Source organism: Neovison vison, chromosome 10 (assembly GCF_020171115.1).
Source record: "Neovison vison isolate M4711 chromosome 10, ASM_NN_V1, whole genome shotgun sequence".
Taxonomy (NCBI): domain Eukaryota; kingdom Metazoa; phylum Chordata; class Mammalia; order Carnivora; family Mustelidae; genus Neogale; species Neogale vison.
This window is the reverse complement of record NC_058100.1, coordinates 39895449-39914227: the sequence shown is the minus strand read 5'-3', so window position 1 is coordinate 39914227 and position 18779 is coordinate 39895449. Positions and strand designations below refer to the sequence as shown.

The 18779-nt window shown below is 42.8% G+C and overlaps 1 protein-coding gene across 3 annotated transcripts in view; it reads left to right on the top strand.

The window, feature by feature from the left end:
* AKT3 (AKT serine/threonine kinase 3) overlaps positions 1-18779 on the top strand; it is a 305109-nt gene that overhangs the window by 124736 nt on the left and 161594 nt on the right. For all 3 annotated transcript variants that reach the window (XM_044267054.1, XM_044267055.1, XM_044267053.1), the window contains exon 3: positions 5859-5984. In XM_044267054.1, the coding sequence (XP_044122989.1) occupies positions 5859-5984 (126 nt within the window). The remainder of the gene's footprint in view (positions 1-5858; positions 5985-18779) is intronic.

Genomic DNA, 18779 nt, shown 5'->3' with positions numbered 1-18779 from the left:
AGGGAAGTAGCTTATTTTAAAAATGACGCTTAAGCGTTTTGTCTAATTAAATTCTATATGATCAATGTGTAGGATTTGTGAAAAACAGTGCTGTGCTTGTACAGAGTTCTTTTCAATTGGATTCTATCTATATCTATTTTGATAACATCTTGGTTTTTCCACCTAAACGCGCCCGTGCCAGTGGAGGTGAGGCCTCCAGTAGATGAGGGAGTCTTTCTGTGCGTTCTCAGCCGGTGCATACTTGACTGCGCAGCTCATCGCCTCCTTCTTGCTAAGTCAGAGTTGGTACTACGTTCTAGAACACAACCTTGCCGTACAAATGCATGAATGCATGAGTCAAATCCTCAGCACAATTCACTTATGGGGGTACAGGCTGGGTCATTTCTGAGGGTCTTTTCTCCACGTGTCTGTCTGAGCAAATCCAGGCCCGTCCCGGTTATTCGAGATATAAGACCATTGGAATGTTTTCACCAATCTGCGCTCAGTCCTTAGACATAACATTTGCACCTTTTCAAAGTTGAAATCATCAAAAAGTGCCGAGGCAGGAGCTGGAAGCGTGATTCTCAGTGAAGTATCCGTGAAATACTCTGCAGCAGGGGAGGATTATCGAATACAAATGGAATTTGAAATTAGGTGAATGGTAGGAAATGAGCACTGTCAGCTTCCAGGGGATAACCTGGAAGTTGAATGCTTGGCGCTTATAATGATGATCCACTGGAATACGCCGTCAAAATATTTAGGTGCAAAGTGAGGGTGAATTTAAACTTGTACCATCTCCCATCTGAGGTTGTTATTAAAGATTAAGCCTGAGATCCTAAATATTATTTGTACTCAGCTGGAGAAATCAAGAATGTTCTCTGTGGCCAACATCCACTCAAAAACACTGAGGTTTTTTATTTAGTTGTTTGAAGAGCTTACAGAAAATAAATTATCAAGTAAAGTAAGAAAGTTGGCAAAAGTCCAGAATCTGAAGTCATTAAAACCAAGTGAAACTGTGACCTCTAGTAAACAGCCTCTTGTAACCCCACATTTGACAAATAGGATTCTGTCCTGTTGATAAGAGTGAGATGGATTTTTTCCTTTGTGTTCGTAAGGTATTAGCTAAGTGTCCCTGTACCACTGATGCCAAGAACTTAATCAATAAGGTTTTGTTTTGTGTTTGGTTCTGTAAACAACCCTTCGGTTAGAGAGCTAAGAAACCGCATGAAGTTTTCTAGGGCCGCCGTAACAAATTCTAGCAAATGGGTGGTTCGCAACAAAAGGCAGTGACAGTCTCTCGGGATTCTGGACCCCGGAAGTTAGAGCCAGAGTCAGACGCGCTCCGGAGGCTTCGGAGGAGAATCTGTTCCTTGCCTTCCCAGCTCCTGGTGTCCGCAGGTTGGCCGCCCGCTGGTGCTGCCCTGGTCCCGTGGCCGCCTCCTCTCCGTGTGTCCCAGCCCCCCAGCCTCACGCGTTCGGGGGTGTTTGTGATTGGATTTGACTCACCCAGATCATCCAGGATAAGCCCCTCTTGTCCAAATCCTTCACTTCGTCACTCCTTTGGCCATCTTAGGTGCTCCCAGGTCCCAGGGATTGGGGTGGGTACAGAATCTTTTGACGGGGTCACCATTCAGTGCACTACAGAAGCCAAAATATCGGGCTCCCTGTTGGGAAATAACGCTGTTTCCAGTATCAAAGCACAGGTACTTCAGAACGCATCAAGCCTGCAGCCAAGGAGCGTGAGCCAGAATTGACAGCGTCCTTCATGAAGGCAGGTGGAAAGTGGGGAAGAGACTGTGCTGGAAACCCCGTCCACGTGTGGCTGAGGCCCTCGCTGCAGACTTATTCTGATACACGTAGAAATGTTGAATCGGTGCCCCACAAATGCAGCTGCTTTTTTAAACAAGACTTTCGCCCCGTTACGACAAACCGCTTCTTAAATTAGTTGAAACCTATGGGCTATAAATACCAAAGTATGGTACAGCTTGGTTTTAATACAGCTTGTGTATATTTAGGTGTAAATGCTATGTTTAAAGTACAGGATGCGATTGACTTTTAGCAGTCTCTCTCAAAAGGATGGGTGGCAGAGAGGGCACCTTTGTTCTGAGCACTTAGCCCCATAAAAGCAAGGACTTTTTGGCCATGTTTTTGGAACGGCCTGAGAACATGTTTCTCATCTAGACGCTCCCTGCCTCAGCTACTGAGTCATTGAGGAGACTATTGGGGTCCTTTGTCATGACCCGCTGGACAAGGTCCCCGAGGCAGCAGGAACAATTGTGCTTTGCCATCGGTGTGCCCGGAGGCCTGCCGTGGTATCCTGGAAAGCTCTGACTTTTTCTACTCTTTGGAGCTAGGAATCATCTTCTTTTGCTCTGGGCCTAGTAGGTGGCAGTAAAGCTTGCTTTTTTGCTTTATTCCCTACCTTGTGAATTTGTGTCCTTGGGAAGGCCTGGTTCTTTGGCAGAAAAAGAATCCCTTCTCAGTTCCACTTTTGGAACTAGAAAATAAATATTTAATTAGGCCAGCACATTATGCTATTATCTGAGCTTGACTTGAGAATGTTCCTGGGAACCTATAAAAAAAGAATCTGCTTTCAGGAAGTATTCTGAAGCCTTCTCTGAATTTTAGGAGGTGCCTGAAACCTGGTGTCATACTGGAATAGAAGTCCAAGAGTTCGAGTTCTTGTGTTTTTCATTTTTTCGTCCAATACTGTGTCTCTGGGACCCAGAGCAAATAAATAAGTAGATGTGCTCTGAACTTCTTCTTGGGAAGTCCATTCGTATTATAACAATAAAAAATCGAGAGTCTTAAAGTTGGGGATCCACCGTTAGCTTTCTGTGACAGTCCGATTGTTGACTGATTTAACTGAGTCAACTCAAAATTATTAATCAAAATTTGTAAGAAATAATAATTTTTGTTTTTACCAACAATGTAGATTTTGACTTTCCAGTTTTCTTCCTGATTGTGAATGACTCCTGTATTGTCTTGGTATAACATATTATATGTCAGGGATACATAAAAATTTATTTTTAAAAGACCTTTTTGGCAACCAGAAGCCTTGCTATGGACCACATAAAATATTCTAAATTTCCTAAGATCTGTTTTACAAAAAAGATAGAAGATTCACGTGATGATATTTCGTGTCTTTCAACTGAGCATGACAACATTAGAGGCTGACAGGAAGTTATTCTTAGAAATGAAAATTTGATGTTTATTTCTTTTAATTTCATATTTCTTGAATATATGTTTTCAGTACTTTCATAAAACGAGAAACAGCACTATCCTGTTTTTCTTCTTTTAAATTTTTAGATGAATTTCTTTTATTTTATCTTTCTTAAACTTATTAAACTAGTACTTATTTTTTTGCTCGATAGACTTGGAGCATCTTACGCTGGTATGAATCTTCTATTGTTTGCAGGAGCATTTGGAATCTAAATACAATATTACTAATTGAAGATTTGATACCTAATGATTTTAAATTTTATATAGGAGTCCATAAGTAAAAATGGAAAAATAAAATAAGTACAATCAAGAAAGGAACTTGCTTCATCTTTGAGATGGGAACTGTGAATTTAACATTGTGGTTTTACAAATTTGGCATGTGTTTATTAATATTAAGACCATATATTTTCAGTAAAGTGAAGTGAGGAGGGGAGTCAGGTTTCCTTTTTCTTTCCCTGTAAGTGCCTCTTCTGTGCTGGGATGAAACGCATCTCCTTCATGTGTTTGGTCACTTGGTAGATGACTACTCAGCATCTACCCAGTGGTAAGCACTGGGGTGGGCCCTTGGAGTGTATCACTGCAAGGAAAAAGAAGTGACAGAACTTAGGACCAATGGGGGAAATCAAGTTTTGAAACAAAAATTAGAACCTATCTGCCATTTTGAGCTTCGTGGCTTCCCAGTGCTTACTTTTCTGATGATACTTGACCAGCGAAATGTATCAAGACTTGGAAGATCAGTATGACTCAGTGGAGCGGTGTTTCCTAAAGCACCCATGTGTGATGTTGCACAATCATGCACAGCGTCTAAACGATTCATGCAGTGTGTAATAGAGACCAGCGGCTCTTCACGTAACAGCAGGTTCCTTGACATGCTTTCAAATTGCACACTGCAGTTGACCTTTCAGAAAACGTCAAAGAAAGAGTCATAACTGTCTGAATACCCCTGCCCTTTCCGCTGCGCACCTGTGGAGCCAGCTCTCTTTCCTGTATTTTAAACCAAAACAACCCACCACGGTAGACTGAATACAGAAGCAGGTATGAGAACCTGGCTATCTTCCGTGAAGCCAAACATCAAAGAGATTTTTTTTAATGGAAAGAAGTTGTGCTCTCTTGCTGAGTTTTTGTTTGTTTATTTTAGAAAATATAATTGTTTTCATAAAAATATGTTAGTTATGTTACATGTAATGAGTTTATTGTTATTTTTAAAAGAAGTAATAAAGGCATTTAAGTTTTCTTTTCCATTCCTAAAGCAGTAAACATAGATGTAATCTACCTAAATCGATCGTTGGAGTTGTCGGCGGTGGCTAAGAGTGTAAGGAGGTGTGGGGGGTAAGGAGCTTAAGAATGGCAGATCCAGAGGTGCGCCCCACATCTGAAATGTATGTTGGGGTGAGATTATGATACGGAGGAGCTTATGTTTTATGTTAAGAGACTTGAATGGGAGGGAGTCAATATTTTTGAGCAGAAAAGCGCTGGAAATCAAAAGTGGTACACACAGAGGGTTAATCTGGAGGGGATGGATGCGTGAGGAAGGAAGGGGGGCAGAGCAGGACAGGGGGCATGAACAGCACAACAGCAGGCCAGGTGTGCGGGCCCCGTTTGGGTTGGGCTAAATGAGAGATTGTGAAGGCAGTGCTGGCCTAGCAGAAGGAGAGGGAACCGGCCCCGTGTTAGCTTGAGTTGGGTAACTGAGGTCCAGGAAAGAAGCTGGCTTGTTGGAAAGTGGAACTGGATTCAGTTTCTTGAGGGACTGTGATTCGGCATTTGAGTTCGAAGAACCAGGTAGAAATACCCAGTAGAGAACTGACGATTATGAGACCAGAGAGCCTTCCGTACCTTACGGTGTCACAGGGCACCTCTCTTTCTTCAAATTCAGATGAGTCCCTTCTTAGGTACGCAACTTGTGATTTGGTTGCTAAAAACATCTGGTAGCTAGATGATGGCTTTTATCAAAATGTGATACATACACATTTATTGGCTGTTACATGCTTGGCCTTGTACCTTGTGTTCTTACAGTTATTACTGTTTGTGTGAGTGTGTGTGTGGTTTTTAAGCTCTGTTAACTCATGTTCTTTCATTTCCTTGACTTATTTACAGCATTGTACAGAAGATAATTTCCCTATTCAGAACAATAAAATGTTGTTTAAACAAGTTATGATCAAGATTTAACAATGAAAACAGACTTTACCCCTTTTCTTCTTAAAAAATGACACAATTAGTCAGTAGTACTTGGAAGATAAACATCTATTTCATGTTCCTCCTTATGATAAGTGTTTTTCATCGAAATTCCTTGATACTGTGTGTGGATGATTTACCAAGGCTTTTTAAAATGGTTGAAATATGCTCTAACAACCATCTGATAAAATGAAAAACTGAACAAAATGTGTACTCAGATGAATGATTCTCTGAAGAAATAATGGTGCAAATGAATTATCAAAGTGTGAAATCATTAAAAACAAAACATGTTTGAGTTTTTATTGAATCTTAATTGCAGGCTTATGTATTTTCTTTTGTAAGCTAAGTTAAAAGAAAATTGCCTAACTAAATTTTTGGAGGCCAGTGTTGTGGGACATATATTGTACCATAATTTATTTTTCACATAAAAGCTGCCGTTCATTTTTTTCCCCAGCATTAACATGCTTGCTTTCCTCATGTAGGAGAATATATAAAAAACTGGAGGCCAAGATACTTCCTTTTGAAGACAGATGGCTCATTCATAGGATATAAAGAGAAACCTCAAGATGTGGATTTACCTTATCCCCTCAACAACTTTTCAGTGGCAAGTAAGTTCCTTATAATTGTTGATTCACCTTGTATTTATCTGTATGTATGACGTCATGTGCCAGCTGTCTTACGATATAGGAGAAGCCTATGAAAAAGTTTAGGTTTGTATTTAAGTTCAGGGAAATTTTCAGCTTTGATATAATTTCAATTCCTTAGCATAGTGAATATTGATGATATATGGTCTTATATAAGACAATATGGTTGAATATAGAACTTAAATGTGATAAAGACAATTCCCCAAATATGTACCTCAAGTTTCTCATTATAAAATGTAAACAGGAACCTTTGAACTCTGTTGCTAAGTGAACTTGGTTGTTAAGATTGTTGCAGGACCTGGTACATTTCTAACTGGTTTCCTGTCAGGATCTTAGCTCTTTTCAGTTGCTCATAGGATGAGAAACAAGTGATTTACTCGAGAAATTGTCTTCTGGGGAGATTTTATGTTCAAAGTTCAAGTTTTCTTCCTTACAAGTATCTAAGAAAAATGTTTGTAGTGGAAATTTTTTTAGGAATTGTATATTTTTTTGACCATAAGCCCAGAATAAACTGAAAGATGCTGCTGCTGGTGATTTTGGCAACATTTCCCCTTGCCGTGTGATGACCAGGCTCTCCGGGCTAGCTGTATTACTGATTACTCAATGGAAGTGTTGTTGGCTGTTAATTCGGAGATAAAGCATTTGAAAAAGTTACATTAGGTTAAAATAAACTTGCATAAGAGCTGAAGTCTGTACCATTGAGATGAAATCTTTAGCCAGACACCATTCTTAATTTTGATTTTGGTTGTCTGTTGTTTTCTGTCCAGTGACATCTGAAGCAGAGAGGAAGGTAAAGAGTGGAGCAAAAAAAAAACCCAAAAACACAAAACATCAAAAAGTAGCAACAAAGAAATGCAAGATAACAAAAGTCCTTGAATGTTATAAAAGTCATTTTAAAATTGGATAGAGCCGCAGCCTTTTTTATGGATACCATCTTTTAATTTTTTTTTAAAGAATAAGATAAAGCAATAAATCAAAGGGTTTGTGAAATCAGTGAGTGGCAAGAACACTAACTTAAAAAACAAACAAACAAACAAACCCAGACACCTCTCTGTTTCTATAAATGGAATCTTATGTAGGGATTTCATGTTTTAAGAAGTGAGAACACTGTTAATATGTACGTATCAGTTGAAGGAAACCATTCCCCTCTCCCTCCACCCAGAATACTCATAAGTTATTATGACTTTCTTTTAGTAGAAAATGATTTTTAAAACTCTGTCGTCAATTGAAGTAATGTCTTATATTTTGTATTGACTTAAGAGCACATTTTCATTCTAGAGATCTCGTGGGTGAGCATTTGCTTTAAAGTGATAGAAATTGGCTTTTAAAACACTAACAGCACACATTATTTCCGACATAAAGCCACTGCAGTTTCTTAATTTTCCTAGCAAATGGTATTGGTTGTCTGAAATAATTTATAAAAGTACAGAACTCCTGTATCTGCTGATCAAAATGCAGCATTTTTTGACCTTATGAAATTTCACACCCCAACAAGTTTTAAAGACATACTGTATGTCACAGTCTGCCAACATCTGCTCCCACACTTCCACTGGCAGAGGCGGGAATAAATGCTGCACTCTTGGGGAGAGATCCTGCTTAGTGACTGACAGGCAGCCTAGCCACGAAATAAATATTAGCCGACATCTGTAATCTTTGCTTCTGTCGTCAAGTAGTTGTAGGTAATTGACTCAAACGAACAAGTGGAAGTTGTAGACCAGCTTCTTCGCTTTCAGAAGTGTGTTAACACGGGTCTTAAACCAGATAAACTGTTTAAGATTAATGGTTCTTAAGACTTGACCTACTGCGGTCTTAAACTGACGTGCAGAAATGACGAGTGGTGAATGGACGCTGGTTGAAGAGGTCGTGCCAAGTTCAGCTTTGCCACACGGCGTGAGTATGACCGTGGACGGGTCATTCTCTGAAGCACTCAGCATCATGGGAACACTCGGATGTAATGAACTTCAAGGCCCTTTTATCTCCTACGTGCTGTGGTTCTGGGAGGGGCAGTTTGAGCGGGCCCCTGAGAGTGAATGGGAGTTAAGCGGGGAGAAGGGTATTCCAGGCTGAGGGGGACAAAGAATGTTTTCATGAGACATTAAGAGAAGGAAGAGTTGGAACAAGGAAGGGTTACTTGGCCAGCAGGTTCCCCTCTGGCCCTAGTCCCCTTGAGTAAGTGAAAAAAGAGATGATTTTACTGCGTATTTCTAAGGGATGTTGGGAAATGGTATATACATATATTCCACTGAGAGTTACAGGAGTTCCCTATTTTTCCTTATAATTAAAAATGTTACTTCAAATTTAATGTATGTAGGTTATACTGTAATTTGACCAAAATAGGCTTTTTTATCCATCTGAAGAAATGAAGTAGGAGAACCAGCAGGGACTTGGGATCCCTCTTTCCAGTCTTCACTGAATTTCAGATTCCTTCCTTCCTTTCTGATCTAAAGTTCTCCAAAAGATGGTATACACTCCTTGTTTCTGGAATCCACTGCCGTCTCGCTTTCTCTCTCAGTCACTTGATCGAAACCAGTCTCCGTAGCTCTCCAGTGACCACCTAGCTGCTCAGACGAGCAGGCGCTTTTCAGTTGTTCTTTTCCTGGGTCAGCACTGTGGGCTGCGTTTCATACCGTTAGTCCCCACTTCTCTCTTGGCATGACCTCTCCTGTTGTGTTCTGGGAGGTCTCTCTCTCCTGCTGTTCTTTCTTTGTCTGTTGGGTGGATTGTGGTATCTCCGTGGGTTCCGGCCAAGGATGCTTCTCATTTTGTTCCCTCTCCCTGGGGTGGGGGGGGTGTCACATGGCCTTGGAAGGTTTCTTACGAGACGTGACTTCAGGGCACCAGGGTGTATATTCAGCCGGCTGCTGGACATCTCGCCCCGGGTATTACTGGGCCTCAACCTATCCTAAGTGGAATTCAAGATAATCTCACCAGTTCTCTCTGTATTGGGTACGCCAGTTCTGCCTTGAGCAGAAGCCTGGACCCTTCCATGCCTGCTGCCCCCATCGTCACCCTATTCCCAGTTCATTGGTCTCTACTGATTTAGCTTCTCAGTTTTTGAACTTCTGTGCATCCTTTCTCATTATCACCCTGGAGCAAGCACTCACCGTCTCCATCCGCGATACGTAGCCCGATACACTGCGTCTAGGTTCGACCGCGTGCCCCACTACCTCTCATGACTGTCACAGTGACCCTTGTACAGGTCCGTTTGACTCTGCATTCGCCCGGATCTCCACTGCCTGCTTCCTCCGTGTGTCCTGCGGGCGTCCCCTCAGTCTGACCTGTGCTTTCAACTCTTGCCTCTTGTGTCCTCTGCTGGCAGGTCGCGCTTCCACTCTGAGACTTTGTTTATGCTGTTCCCTCTCACTGGACTGTTCTTCTGTCCTCTGTTTGTCTGGATGATTTGTTTGCATCCTTTAGGAATTAATTCAAGTTTAAATTCCCAGCCTCATTCCTTGCTACATCAGTCCCCCCTGCCCTTCACAAAGCTGTTCTCTTTTGTTGTTACCACATTGTGTTCAGATTATTTGTTCATGTGTTGTATCTCATCTACCAATTTTGGGGTGAAGAACCTACTGTTATTTACTTTATATCTCCTAGTGCCTGCGTATTAGGGCTTAATAACCATTTTTGAATGAATGTCTGAAAACATGAAGCCCAGATTTTTCCTGTTAGATGAGAAAAAGGAGGCTGTTAGAAATTTAGTGATTTGGTTAAGGTTGCTTTACTAGGTAGTGGTAGCCAGGTATCAAGGTTGGAATTCCAGTTTCTCTCCTGTCATTTACATTTTATTTCCCTCCCCCGCCCCCATTCTGGACTGTTTTCTCTGGATTAAAGATCTGATTTGGGTCAGAGTTCCAATACTTTAAATTGCTAGATATCCGTTGGCCTGCAGAACGTAAACTCTCCAGGCCCTGTGAAATGTGGATAAAAATCTTTGATCTTCATCCTTCTTTGGGTGGATCAAATACGAATGTACGGGAAGGTAACTTCTAAAGGGAGTGCCGAGGAACGTCAATGAAGTAGTAATCGTTTTCCAGCAGAGTGCATCTCTAATCAGAATTATGATCGGGCCGGGTGCTCAGTATGGACTAGATGACCAGGACTCCTGATCTACTCAGGAGTCGGTGGTCTCAAACATTTTGACAGGGACCCCCCCAACTCCAAAGTAAAACAGTTTCTCAGCCAAGAACTTGAAGATCTGTCCATATGTCTTGGGGCTCATCCTACTTTTGATCTACTTCCTTTTACTCTCCGCGGGGCCAGCGGAGGCGCCAGCCAGCGTGGGTCCTGAGCAGCACCTCCTCGAATCCCACCTTTTCAATGCTGCAAATTTTGTCCCACTCTGAGGATATCTCTTTCCTCTCTGATACCTTTCTGCAGTCCTTTTCCAAAAAATAGGTCGGTCTACATTTCTTCAGCCAGTTTTTTTAAAAGTGAAATGAAATGTTTACGCACTAGCCCATTTTTCTTCTTCTCTTTGTAAGAAAGTAAGGAAATTTGGGGATTTAAACCTACCCAAAAAACCGTTTTTACCTCTGAATAAATATTGGATGCAGATTTTTAAATATATAGAAAAATCGCTTGGTTTCATCTAATGCTTTCACTCATGCTCATGGCATAGAGAAGTTCTTGTGGCTTGATTCTTAGTCTTATATAAATCTGTATAATACAACCTAGAATAATACAAGTATAATACAACCTAGAATAACAACCCTACAAATCTAGAATAACTCTACAGCATATAAATGTAGAAGGATTACAAGAAAAAAAAGGATTACAAGAGATCAGAATCAGTCACTTTTAAGGGGTTTACAGACCATTAGAACCACACTAGACACTAAAAGAGCATTTGTCATTGACTCTGGAAGACGTACACAGAGAACACACGGCAGCGGGAGGAGAGATGAGATCTGTTACCAGAATGAATTTTATAGAAAATAAATGGCGCAGAAGTTGAGGGAATAGATCAAGGGAAGCTAGGGTGACTAGGGGAGTTTAACAGGAGCACTGAAGGATGGGTGGTATTTAAGATTTTGGAAGAAGGTGGACATTCACAGTAAGGTTAACGTAAGCAAGCATATGAAGTCTGGAATTAGTGACTAGCTTATTTTGTGAATAGAATAGACAATATCCTGGGAAGATAGAGAATTTATGTTGGAGAAAAAACAAGATTAGATACCTTGTGATCAGATTGTAAAAGGTCTTGAATACCACTCTGATGTTTTTAGTGGAAACCAGTTGGAAACTATTGGAGGCTCTTAAGCATGAGGTGTCCAAATTAGTATTTGATAAGAACAAAAAAGGAACCTACCTGCTTATAACAGAAGGGATACATCCGCAGGCAAACCGTGCGTTTCCCTCCATGAGTCTGCCGGTCAGCAAAGTATTGTCTTGTTTTCCTTCCTGTGCGGTCTCACTCCTCTAAGTACCATCTTAGTTCAGTTCTTCATCAGTTCCTGCCTGCGCTATTTTGACGGTCAGGAGACTAACCCATCTCTTGCCTCTACATATTCTCTTCTCTGGAGTATTTGAGAGCAATGCATAGGATAGATTCATCTTCTAAAGAAAAGTTCTTCTGCAGGTATCATCTCCTTACTCAGAAAAATCCCAAATTTCTCCCTTTTTCACAATAGGAAGATGAATTGCTATTTTTTAATTTTTTTTAAGATTTTACACAGAGTTGTGTGCACATGTGAGCAGAGGGAGAGAAAGAGAATCTGAAGCAGACTCCTCGCTGGATATGGAGTCCTGCTTGAGGCTCAGTCCTATGACCCTGAGACCATGTTCTGAGCCAGAATCAAGAGTTGGAGTCTTAACTGACTGAGTCACCCAGACGCCACTGCATTTTTTACTATTATTATGTACCAGCAATTAAACACTTGCCCAAATCATAACTGTGTTTCTATTCTATATGTTTTCAGTATTCCTTGTTTTTTCTCTTACTCTATATACCTTTTCTTTTTGACATACATTGCTACATTCTGTTAGGTTGAATTATATATGAAGTTCTTAACCTCGTTTTTGTTTTTGGTGATTTTTAAACAATTTCATGTACTTGACTGCTCGAAGATGTGGTGGTCTCCCCACCCCACCCCACCCCAAAATGAGATCAGATTTTTAGGCAAACAGAAAGTTATGTCTGGTAATAGCAGCATCTCACTGTATGGAATTGATGCCTTACTTAAAAATTGATCATACAGTGAATTAGTGTAACTGCAGTCAGATTTTCCTTCTATCTTTCATTTTTATGGGTGGTACTGTATTCATTTATTTGCAAATTTTAACCCATAAACCAAATTTAGAGTTGGGAATGGAGAAAAAGCCTTTTTAAAAATCACTTTAAAGGGAGATCGTTTTTAGACAATTACGAAGAATAAGAATGCCATAATTAGTCACATATTTTCTTCCTCTCATTCAAACCACACCTAATACGACAAGGAAAAAATTTCCGTAGAATTTCTCTTCTTCCCTCCCTGTTTTTGGTATTATACAGCAAGTGTGCAAAAAAACCCAACACCCCCCCCCCCCCCCGGTAGAATCCTGTTTTCATGGATCGGGCTGTGGAGTCCAGGGTTTCAAATCCAGCTACTAAGTGTGAGAGCGACCCTCTGCATCTCTGAACGATTTCATCAGTTCTGTGTCCTTGAGAAACATAAATTTACTTGTGTTTCATGTGAGTTTCCTATTAGATAATCTCACTGCCGCAGTACTTCCTTCATTAGAACCTTGTCAGTGACCTGGTCAGACATCTGGTAGAGCCCCCGGCTTCCCTGGCAGCTTCCCTGGCAGCTTCCCTGAGCTCTCTCTCACCCCCTTCCCTGACTGACGGGAGCACACGGGAAGCTAATCTATGGTTGGGGCTTTACCTTCGAAGCCTCATTTGTCAGAATATAAAGTAGTTGCAGGGGTGGGGAGCTTATGTAGAAAACGGGAGTGATAAATTTCTAGAGCACAATGTGTATACTCATTTAAAACATTTCCTATAAGTTTAGCTTTGAGAGCTATATGCCAGAAGTTCATCTGACTTGGAGCCCAAAGACCTGAGTTTGAGTCTTGGTTCTGCTCCTTTACAAGTGTGTGACCCCGGGCAAATCACGTAACTTCTCTGAAATTCATTTTTGTCATCTTTGATCATGAAGGTTAATAATGCCTACTTCTTGGGATTATGGTGAGGATTAACTGAGATGCTGTTAAAAAAATTAATGAGATGCTGTATATGAGCACACTCTGAATTATGAAACACTGTGCAAATAAAACTATTTATGGAGGTTGGGAGATGCTTAGTACTTTTGCTCTGTTGAATTAAATGGCAGCCATTCTTCTCTCTCCAGCTAAATTCCACTGGAATGGGAAGGAAGCTTCCTTGGTTGGGTTTTCTTTAAAGATCATTAGAAGTCTGAGGTAGAAGCCGTTTGCAGCCCTCTCTAGCAGTTGAGGATAGCCGCTATTGTTGGCTGGGGGGAAAAACCCAGTTTCATTTAATGTCAATGACTTTGATCTGTAAAGCCTAGCTCTTGTGACTAAGCCCCATGAGCTGGACCCCAAACCATGCCCGTGGCTGCCCCTGGCCAAGGAAGGAAGGATCACTGCGGCTGTGGGGGCAGCTCCGTTGCTCTGGCCTCTGAGGAGATGGATGCAGACCGAATTCTTCAAAGCTTCCACAGGGGGATGGTCCCTGTGACTGTTATTACCCCTTATTCTAGTCAGGAGTCGTTTTTCCTTTTTGGTAGAAGTAATAAAATCCTCTAATATCTTCTTGACTGTCCTGAGAGGACCTCTTGGTTACCACCCATTGGGAGAAATTTTTAAATTAATTTGGCTCTTCCATTAGAGGAAGACTTTTTTGTAAGATGGGGGATGCCGTGGGGCTTGTTCCTAGAAGAAGGCCGGCGAGCGGTGATCGGCTTCAGGAGCTTACGTTAAAAGATGTGAGGAGAAAACGGGGACCCTGGCGGAGCCAGCCTTCCTCCCTCCCTCCTCCTCCTCCTCTTCCTCCCGCCTTCCCTCCCTTCCACCCTTTTCTGTTCCCCTCCCTCCCTCTCTCTCTCAACTTGTCCTAAAGTCAACAATTAACTCCCATTTATCCACAGATACCTACATAAAAGAACACCCTACATGTAATTATTTTCACTGACTTGTTCTTGAACACGTTGCCTCTGACTCCTTTCTTGACTCTCTTTCCTAGACAGCCGGCCTCCAACTGACAGCCTCACGCGCCGAACTGTTTTTGAAATTTCCTACCTTGGGTGCATAGGATTTCAAGTAACACAACTTGGAAACATGGGAGTTACCCAGTGAATATTTAAACCTATTTTTAGGAAACCTAAGTTCTAGTAGATATTTAGAAAGTTTTCATTGAGGGTCTGTTGTGTTCTCAACATTGTACCAGGTACTGAGGGAAAAAAGAACAAAATAAGGAAGGAACCAACCTTCCTCGGAGCACTGCTGTGTGCCAGGCCCTTTCACACACGTTCTCTCGTTTAATCCTCACAGTGCTCTGAGGTGAGTATCATGTTCTCTGCTTCAGAGACTGAGGGAGGTTGCATGGCTTGGTTGAGGTCGCTTCTCCGGCAAATGGCAGGGCCAGGATTGTAGCCCGTGTCTCCCAGAGTGCTAACCCCAAAGCCTGTGTTCACTTCCTAATCCACAGGTCTGGGTTAGCTCCCAGCTTCGGAGGGTTTATCACACAGGAGCAAAAATCTGCTCCAAACTCTCAGAACTGGTATTTTGAGCTCTCTCGTGGTTCAGTCCTGAAGTAAGTTTAACAATGAACACACCAAGAAGAGCTTGGCAAAGGGAGGGTCATCAAGAAGACCTTGGAAATTGAGATTTGTTTAGAGAAATAGTAAGATTTCGAAAGAGGAAGTACATTCCAGGTAACAGGAATAGCGTTAATTTGAAATGTTATTTCTCAGAAACTTCGGCTGAATCTCTTATTGTTGATTTAAATGAGTATGAAATCCTCAGATATGAATGAAAGCTCCAGATGGTATGTTATTTTTTTATCCCTGTATAGAGTGAAAAATATCAAAGGAGGAAGAAGGATAAATGATAGGAAGAAATATGGCACTTGAATCTGTAGCAGAATGCCGGGATCGTGCCAGACACTGTGTCTTCTCAGGGTCAGAGGCAGGCACTAGCCACCCCCCGCTGGCTTACCTGGCCTTGCGCGAGCCCCTCTTGTAGTAACATTGCTGCTCATCGTCTTTCCACCAGAGTAGAGAAGAATTTTACTGTTGCAAAGAAATACTCCATTTTAAAATCTCATGCTGATGGCAGTTTTTCTTCAGCTAGAAAGGTTTTAAACAAGAGCTTTAAAAAAAGGGTACCTTTTTATCTGTTTATTGAAAAAAAACACAAAACCTTGACTTCTATAAAGGAGAGGTGAGAGGTAAGGTGACGTGAAGGGGAGGAGACCACGGTCGCAGTGGCAGGGGGGAGGCTCTCCGCCTGCAGACTGTGTGCCAGAAGCATCTGTGGGCTGTATCCACACCCTGGTGCGCGCCTTTCCCGTGGAATTAATCATTGATGGGTCCGTCTAGCTCAGCCTTTCAGGTGAAGATTTCCTGAGCCTGCAGCAGCTCACACACGCCGGTCAGCCTGGGGTGCTCGGGATCCCTGCACTGCAGTTTTTCCTTATTACTGATGCCAGCGCTTTCCTCCCTGACACCCTTCCATCTCTGAAGGGTAAAAATCATTCTTCGCGCTCACCGCTCTGACCGCACTCACTGACGACCCAATTACATTTATCGATCATTTTTGGTTAAGTTGAATGTGGCTGTCTACCTGATTTCTGTGTTTAATATTTATGTTTCAGCTTAATTTTTTATTTTCTAGAAAAGAGCTTTTTAAATTGTTTTTAAATTGTTGAGTAAAAACTGATGATATGCCCATTGTATTTGGTGCTTTATGCCATTCTGTAATTAACACATAGGAAATGAAGAGAGACTTAAGGAAGCAAGGAAAGAGAATTGACAGTTAAGAGCCTGCTGTGTACGCGGTGCTTTATTTGTGATCAAGTTTTGCCGTCACAAGAAGACATGAAATAAAAACACCTTAAAAACCCCAAACAAACGAGATCATGAAACCAAGACCTAGGGCGAGGAAGAGACTTGCCCAGAACCTCGGAGCAGACAGGGCGGAGCTGCGATCTGGGCGCTGGGCCGGGCCAGCCCCGGCCGGACTGCGCAGCCGTCTGTGGGCTCGGGGACCACCGCCGTCTTCGGGGGTGTCTAGTCCGCGCCCCCGGAACTCGGTGCTGTCCAGGGGTGTGTTTAAGTCACAGCGGTTCTTACTTCTGCTGTGGCGAGGGGAGAGGCTCGCAGGGGAGGCGAGGTGGCCGGTCACCTGATAGGAGCCGATCGTGGAGCTCGGCCCGTCCCGCAGCCCCCTCACCCCCGGGGCCCCCGACTTCCGGCCGGTGGTGCGGGGGGCGTGCGAGCCCCTCAGCGGCTCTCGGCGGCGCCCAGTGGTTCCCCGGGACAGTCCCCTGAGAACTGACCGGACTGGTCACTGCCCCTTGCGGTGCACCTGTGCGCCCTGCCCTCCTGTGTGCGAACGGCTGTTCGGGGTGCGGAGCGGCAGCGGGGGACCTGCGCTCGGGGGGTCTGCCAGGGTCACGCATCCGTGAGGCCGTAGAGCCGGAGACCGACCGCCCACGGCTTCTGGGCGTCCAGGCCGGGATTCTCCGCCCGCGGCCCCGCTGACACGGCCTGGCCGCCGCGGGGGCGTCACTCCTGGCGCGGGCCCTGGGGAAGGCGGGGTCTCCGCGCGTCTAGGGGTTCCCGCTCGGTGTCGGGATCCCGTCCCCGATCGTCAAGTCGCGTGGGAAGCCGAGCTCCAGAGCGTGCGGCTCCGCTCCGTAAGGCAGCGAAGCGCGAGGAGGACGGCGGCTGCGGGAGGCAGCCTTGCCCTTGTCGCTGCGTCAGAGGTCGGAGGAGAAGCCCTGATTTTCAGAGGCAGAATCATCTGGTCGTTTAGTATGACTCATGCGATCGTTGCATTTTCAACAAATTGGACTTGAAGGACACGTGTTTTGTTGACCTCTGGGCAGTTCTGTGCTAAATCACTGCCTTTCTGAGTCCCCCCACCCCCGCCCTATCTTTATGTTAATTTAAACTCATTTATTTATCTATTTGAGCAACGTTAAATGAGGCTCAGGGCCAGGGGCCGGGGTGCGGGGAAGGACCTGGAAGCCTTGGAATTTAGGACCGCTGTGGAGGCGTTCTTTTGGGTTGGAAATAATACACAATCGAGCAGATGCTAATGGAAAAATGAAATGCAGGGAGAGAGAAAAGAGGCTAGGGTGGCTGTGTGAGAGTTTCATGGAGGAGAGGACATTGCCCCTTTATTACAATAATGTTTCTGCCCTATAATAAGGTCTTTCATTGCTGGTTCAGCTTTTTTCATTCACTTGTTTTGTGCTCTGCTTCCTGTTACTAATTGTCAGCACAATAGTCTTCCAACGATGAAGTCTCAGTGTCCTTTTGGACCAATTTGTCATTGTCTTTCTCCCTCACCCCCCAACCCATGCTCTCAGAATCTATTACTATGGTTGCATTTTTAGACATTTTTTATGTTTTAAAATGGCAATGCTTTTGAAACATGCCAGAATAGTTTATGATAATTGAATCATCCAACCAGCAACAGTTATTGCTTCCAAAGCTCACTGATGAAGTTTAAAGTTTCTGTTTCTATAGGATATTCTTATAGAGGAATTGGAATTTAACACGCAGTGCTCTCTTTGTAGCGTTATTTCGTGCTATGAAATGGTGTCCTCACCCTGCTCTGCCTGGTGTCCTTTGGGCTTCACCATTGTCCTGTGGATGGAGAGCATTTTGTTAAACCGTATTATTGACGGAATTCACAGATTCACAGATTCTTTGCAGTTTCTCTGCTCGTAGGAACTTACGTTTTTCTCATTTTCCCACCAATGGCTCCTGGTTCTTACAGATAGATTATTTTAAGAAATCCACAGGGTTGGCTTAGATTGACAAGCCCGGACAAATCCTGATATCAAACTCCAGGCACGTGTTACATGTTAATTCCTGTTTGGTTTTTAACATTTTGGCCAATAAATATTCCAAATGTGCTCTCAGTGGGGTACCAATAATTTAATACTGACAGGGACATTTTTCAAATGTAATTTCTATAAAAAAATTCTGAAACGGTGTTAGTTCCTGACAAGTTGATCTACCACCTAGAGCGGCTCCTGTCGTAGATCATGTGATCAAAGTGGATTGGTGCTTGTCATTGTAATTTTCTCACAATTGATCGCAGTTACTCTGACGGCATATACTAACCAGGAAGTTTTGGTCAGTTTTCTTTGAGGAAAAATGGTATCGGTACTCTCTGTATGTCACCTGTTTCTGTCAATTTAATTGCAGAAAACCAGTGAGTGTAGTATACAAAGCTTGTTCTTAAGAAATAAAACTTCACTTCCTCTCTTGTAAGTAGCTAATGGTCCTAAAACAGTGTGTGACATACTCCAATGAGCCAGGGGTTTAGAGCTAGAAAATATGGATTAGATACTCCTGTTTTACAGTTGTTGTGACTTGATGGTTTTGAACAAGCAACTTTAAAATGAGACAGATTTCATTTTCTTATTTGTGGAATGGAAATGATGAAACTATTCTGAAACGTTATTGGGAGGATTAAGTGAGAAAATAATGCATGTAAAATCTTAATGTAAAATCAGTGAAGCAGCGGATAATAGGCCACAATAATGACTTAGTACTTCATCCTTTAAAAAGAACAAAT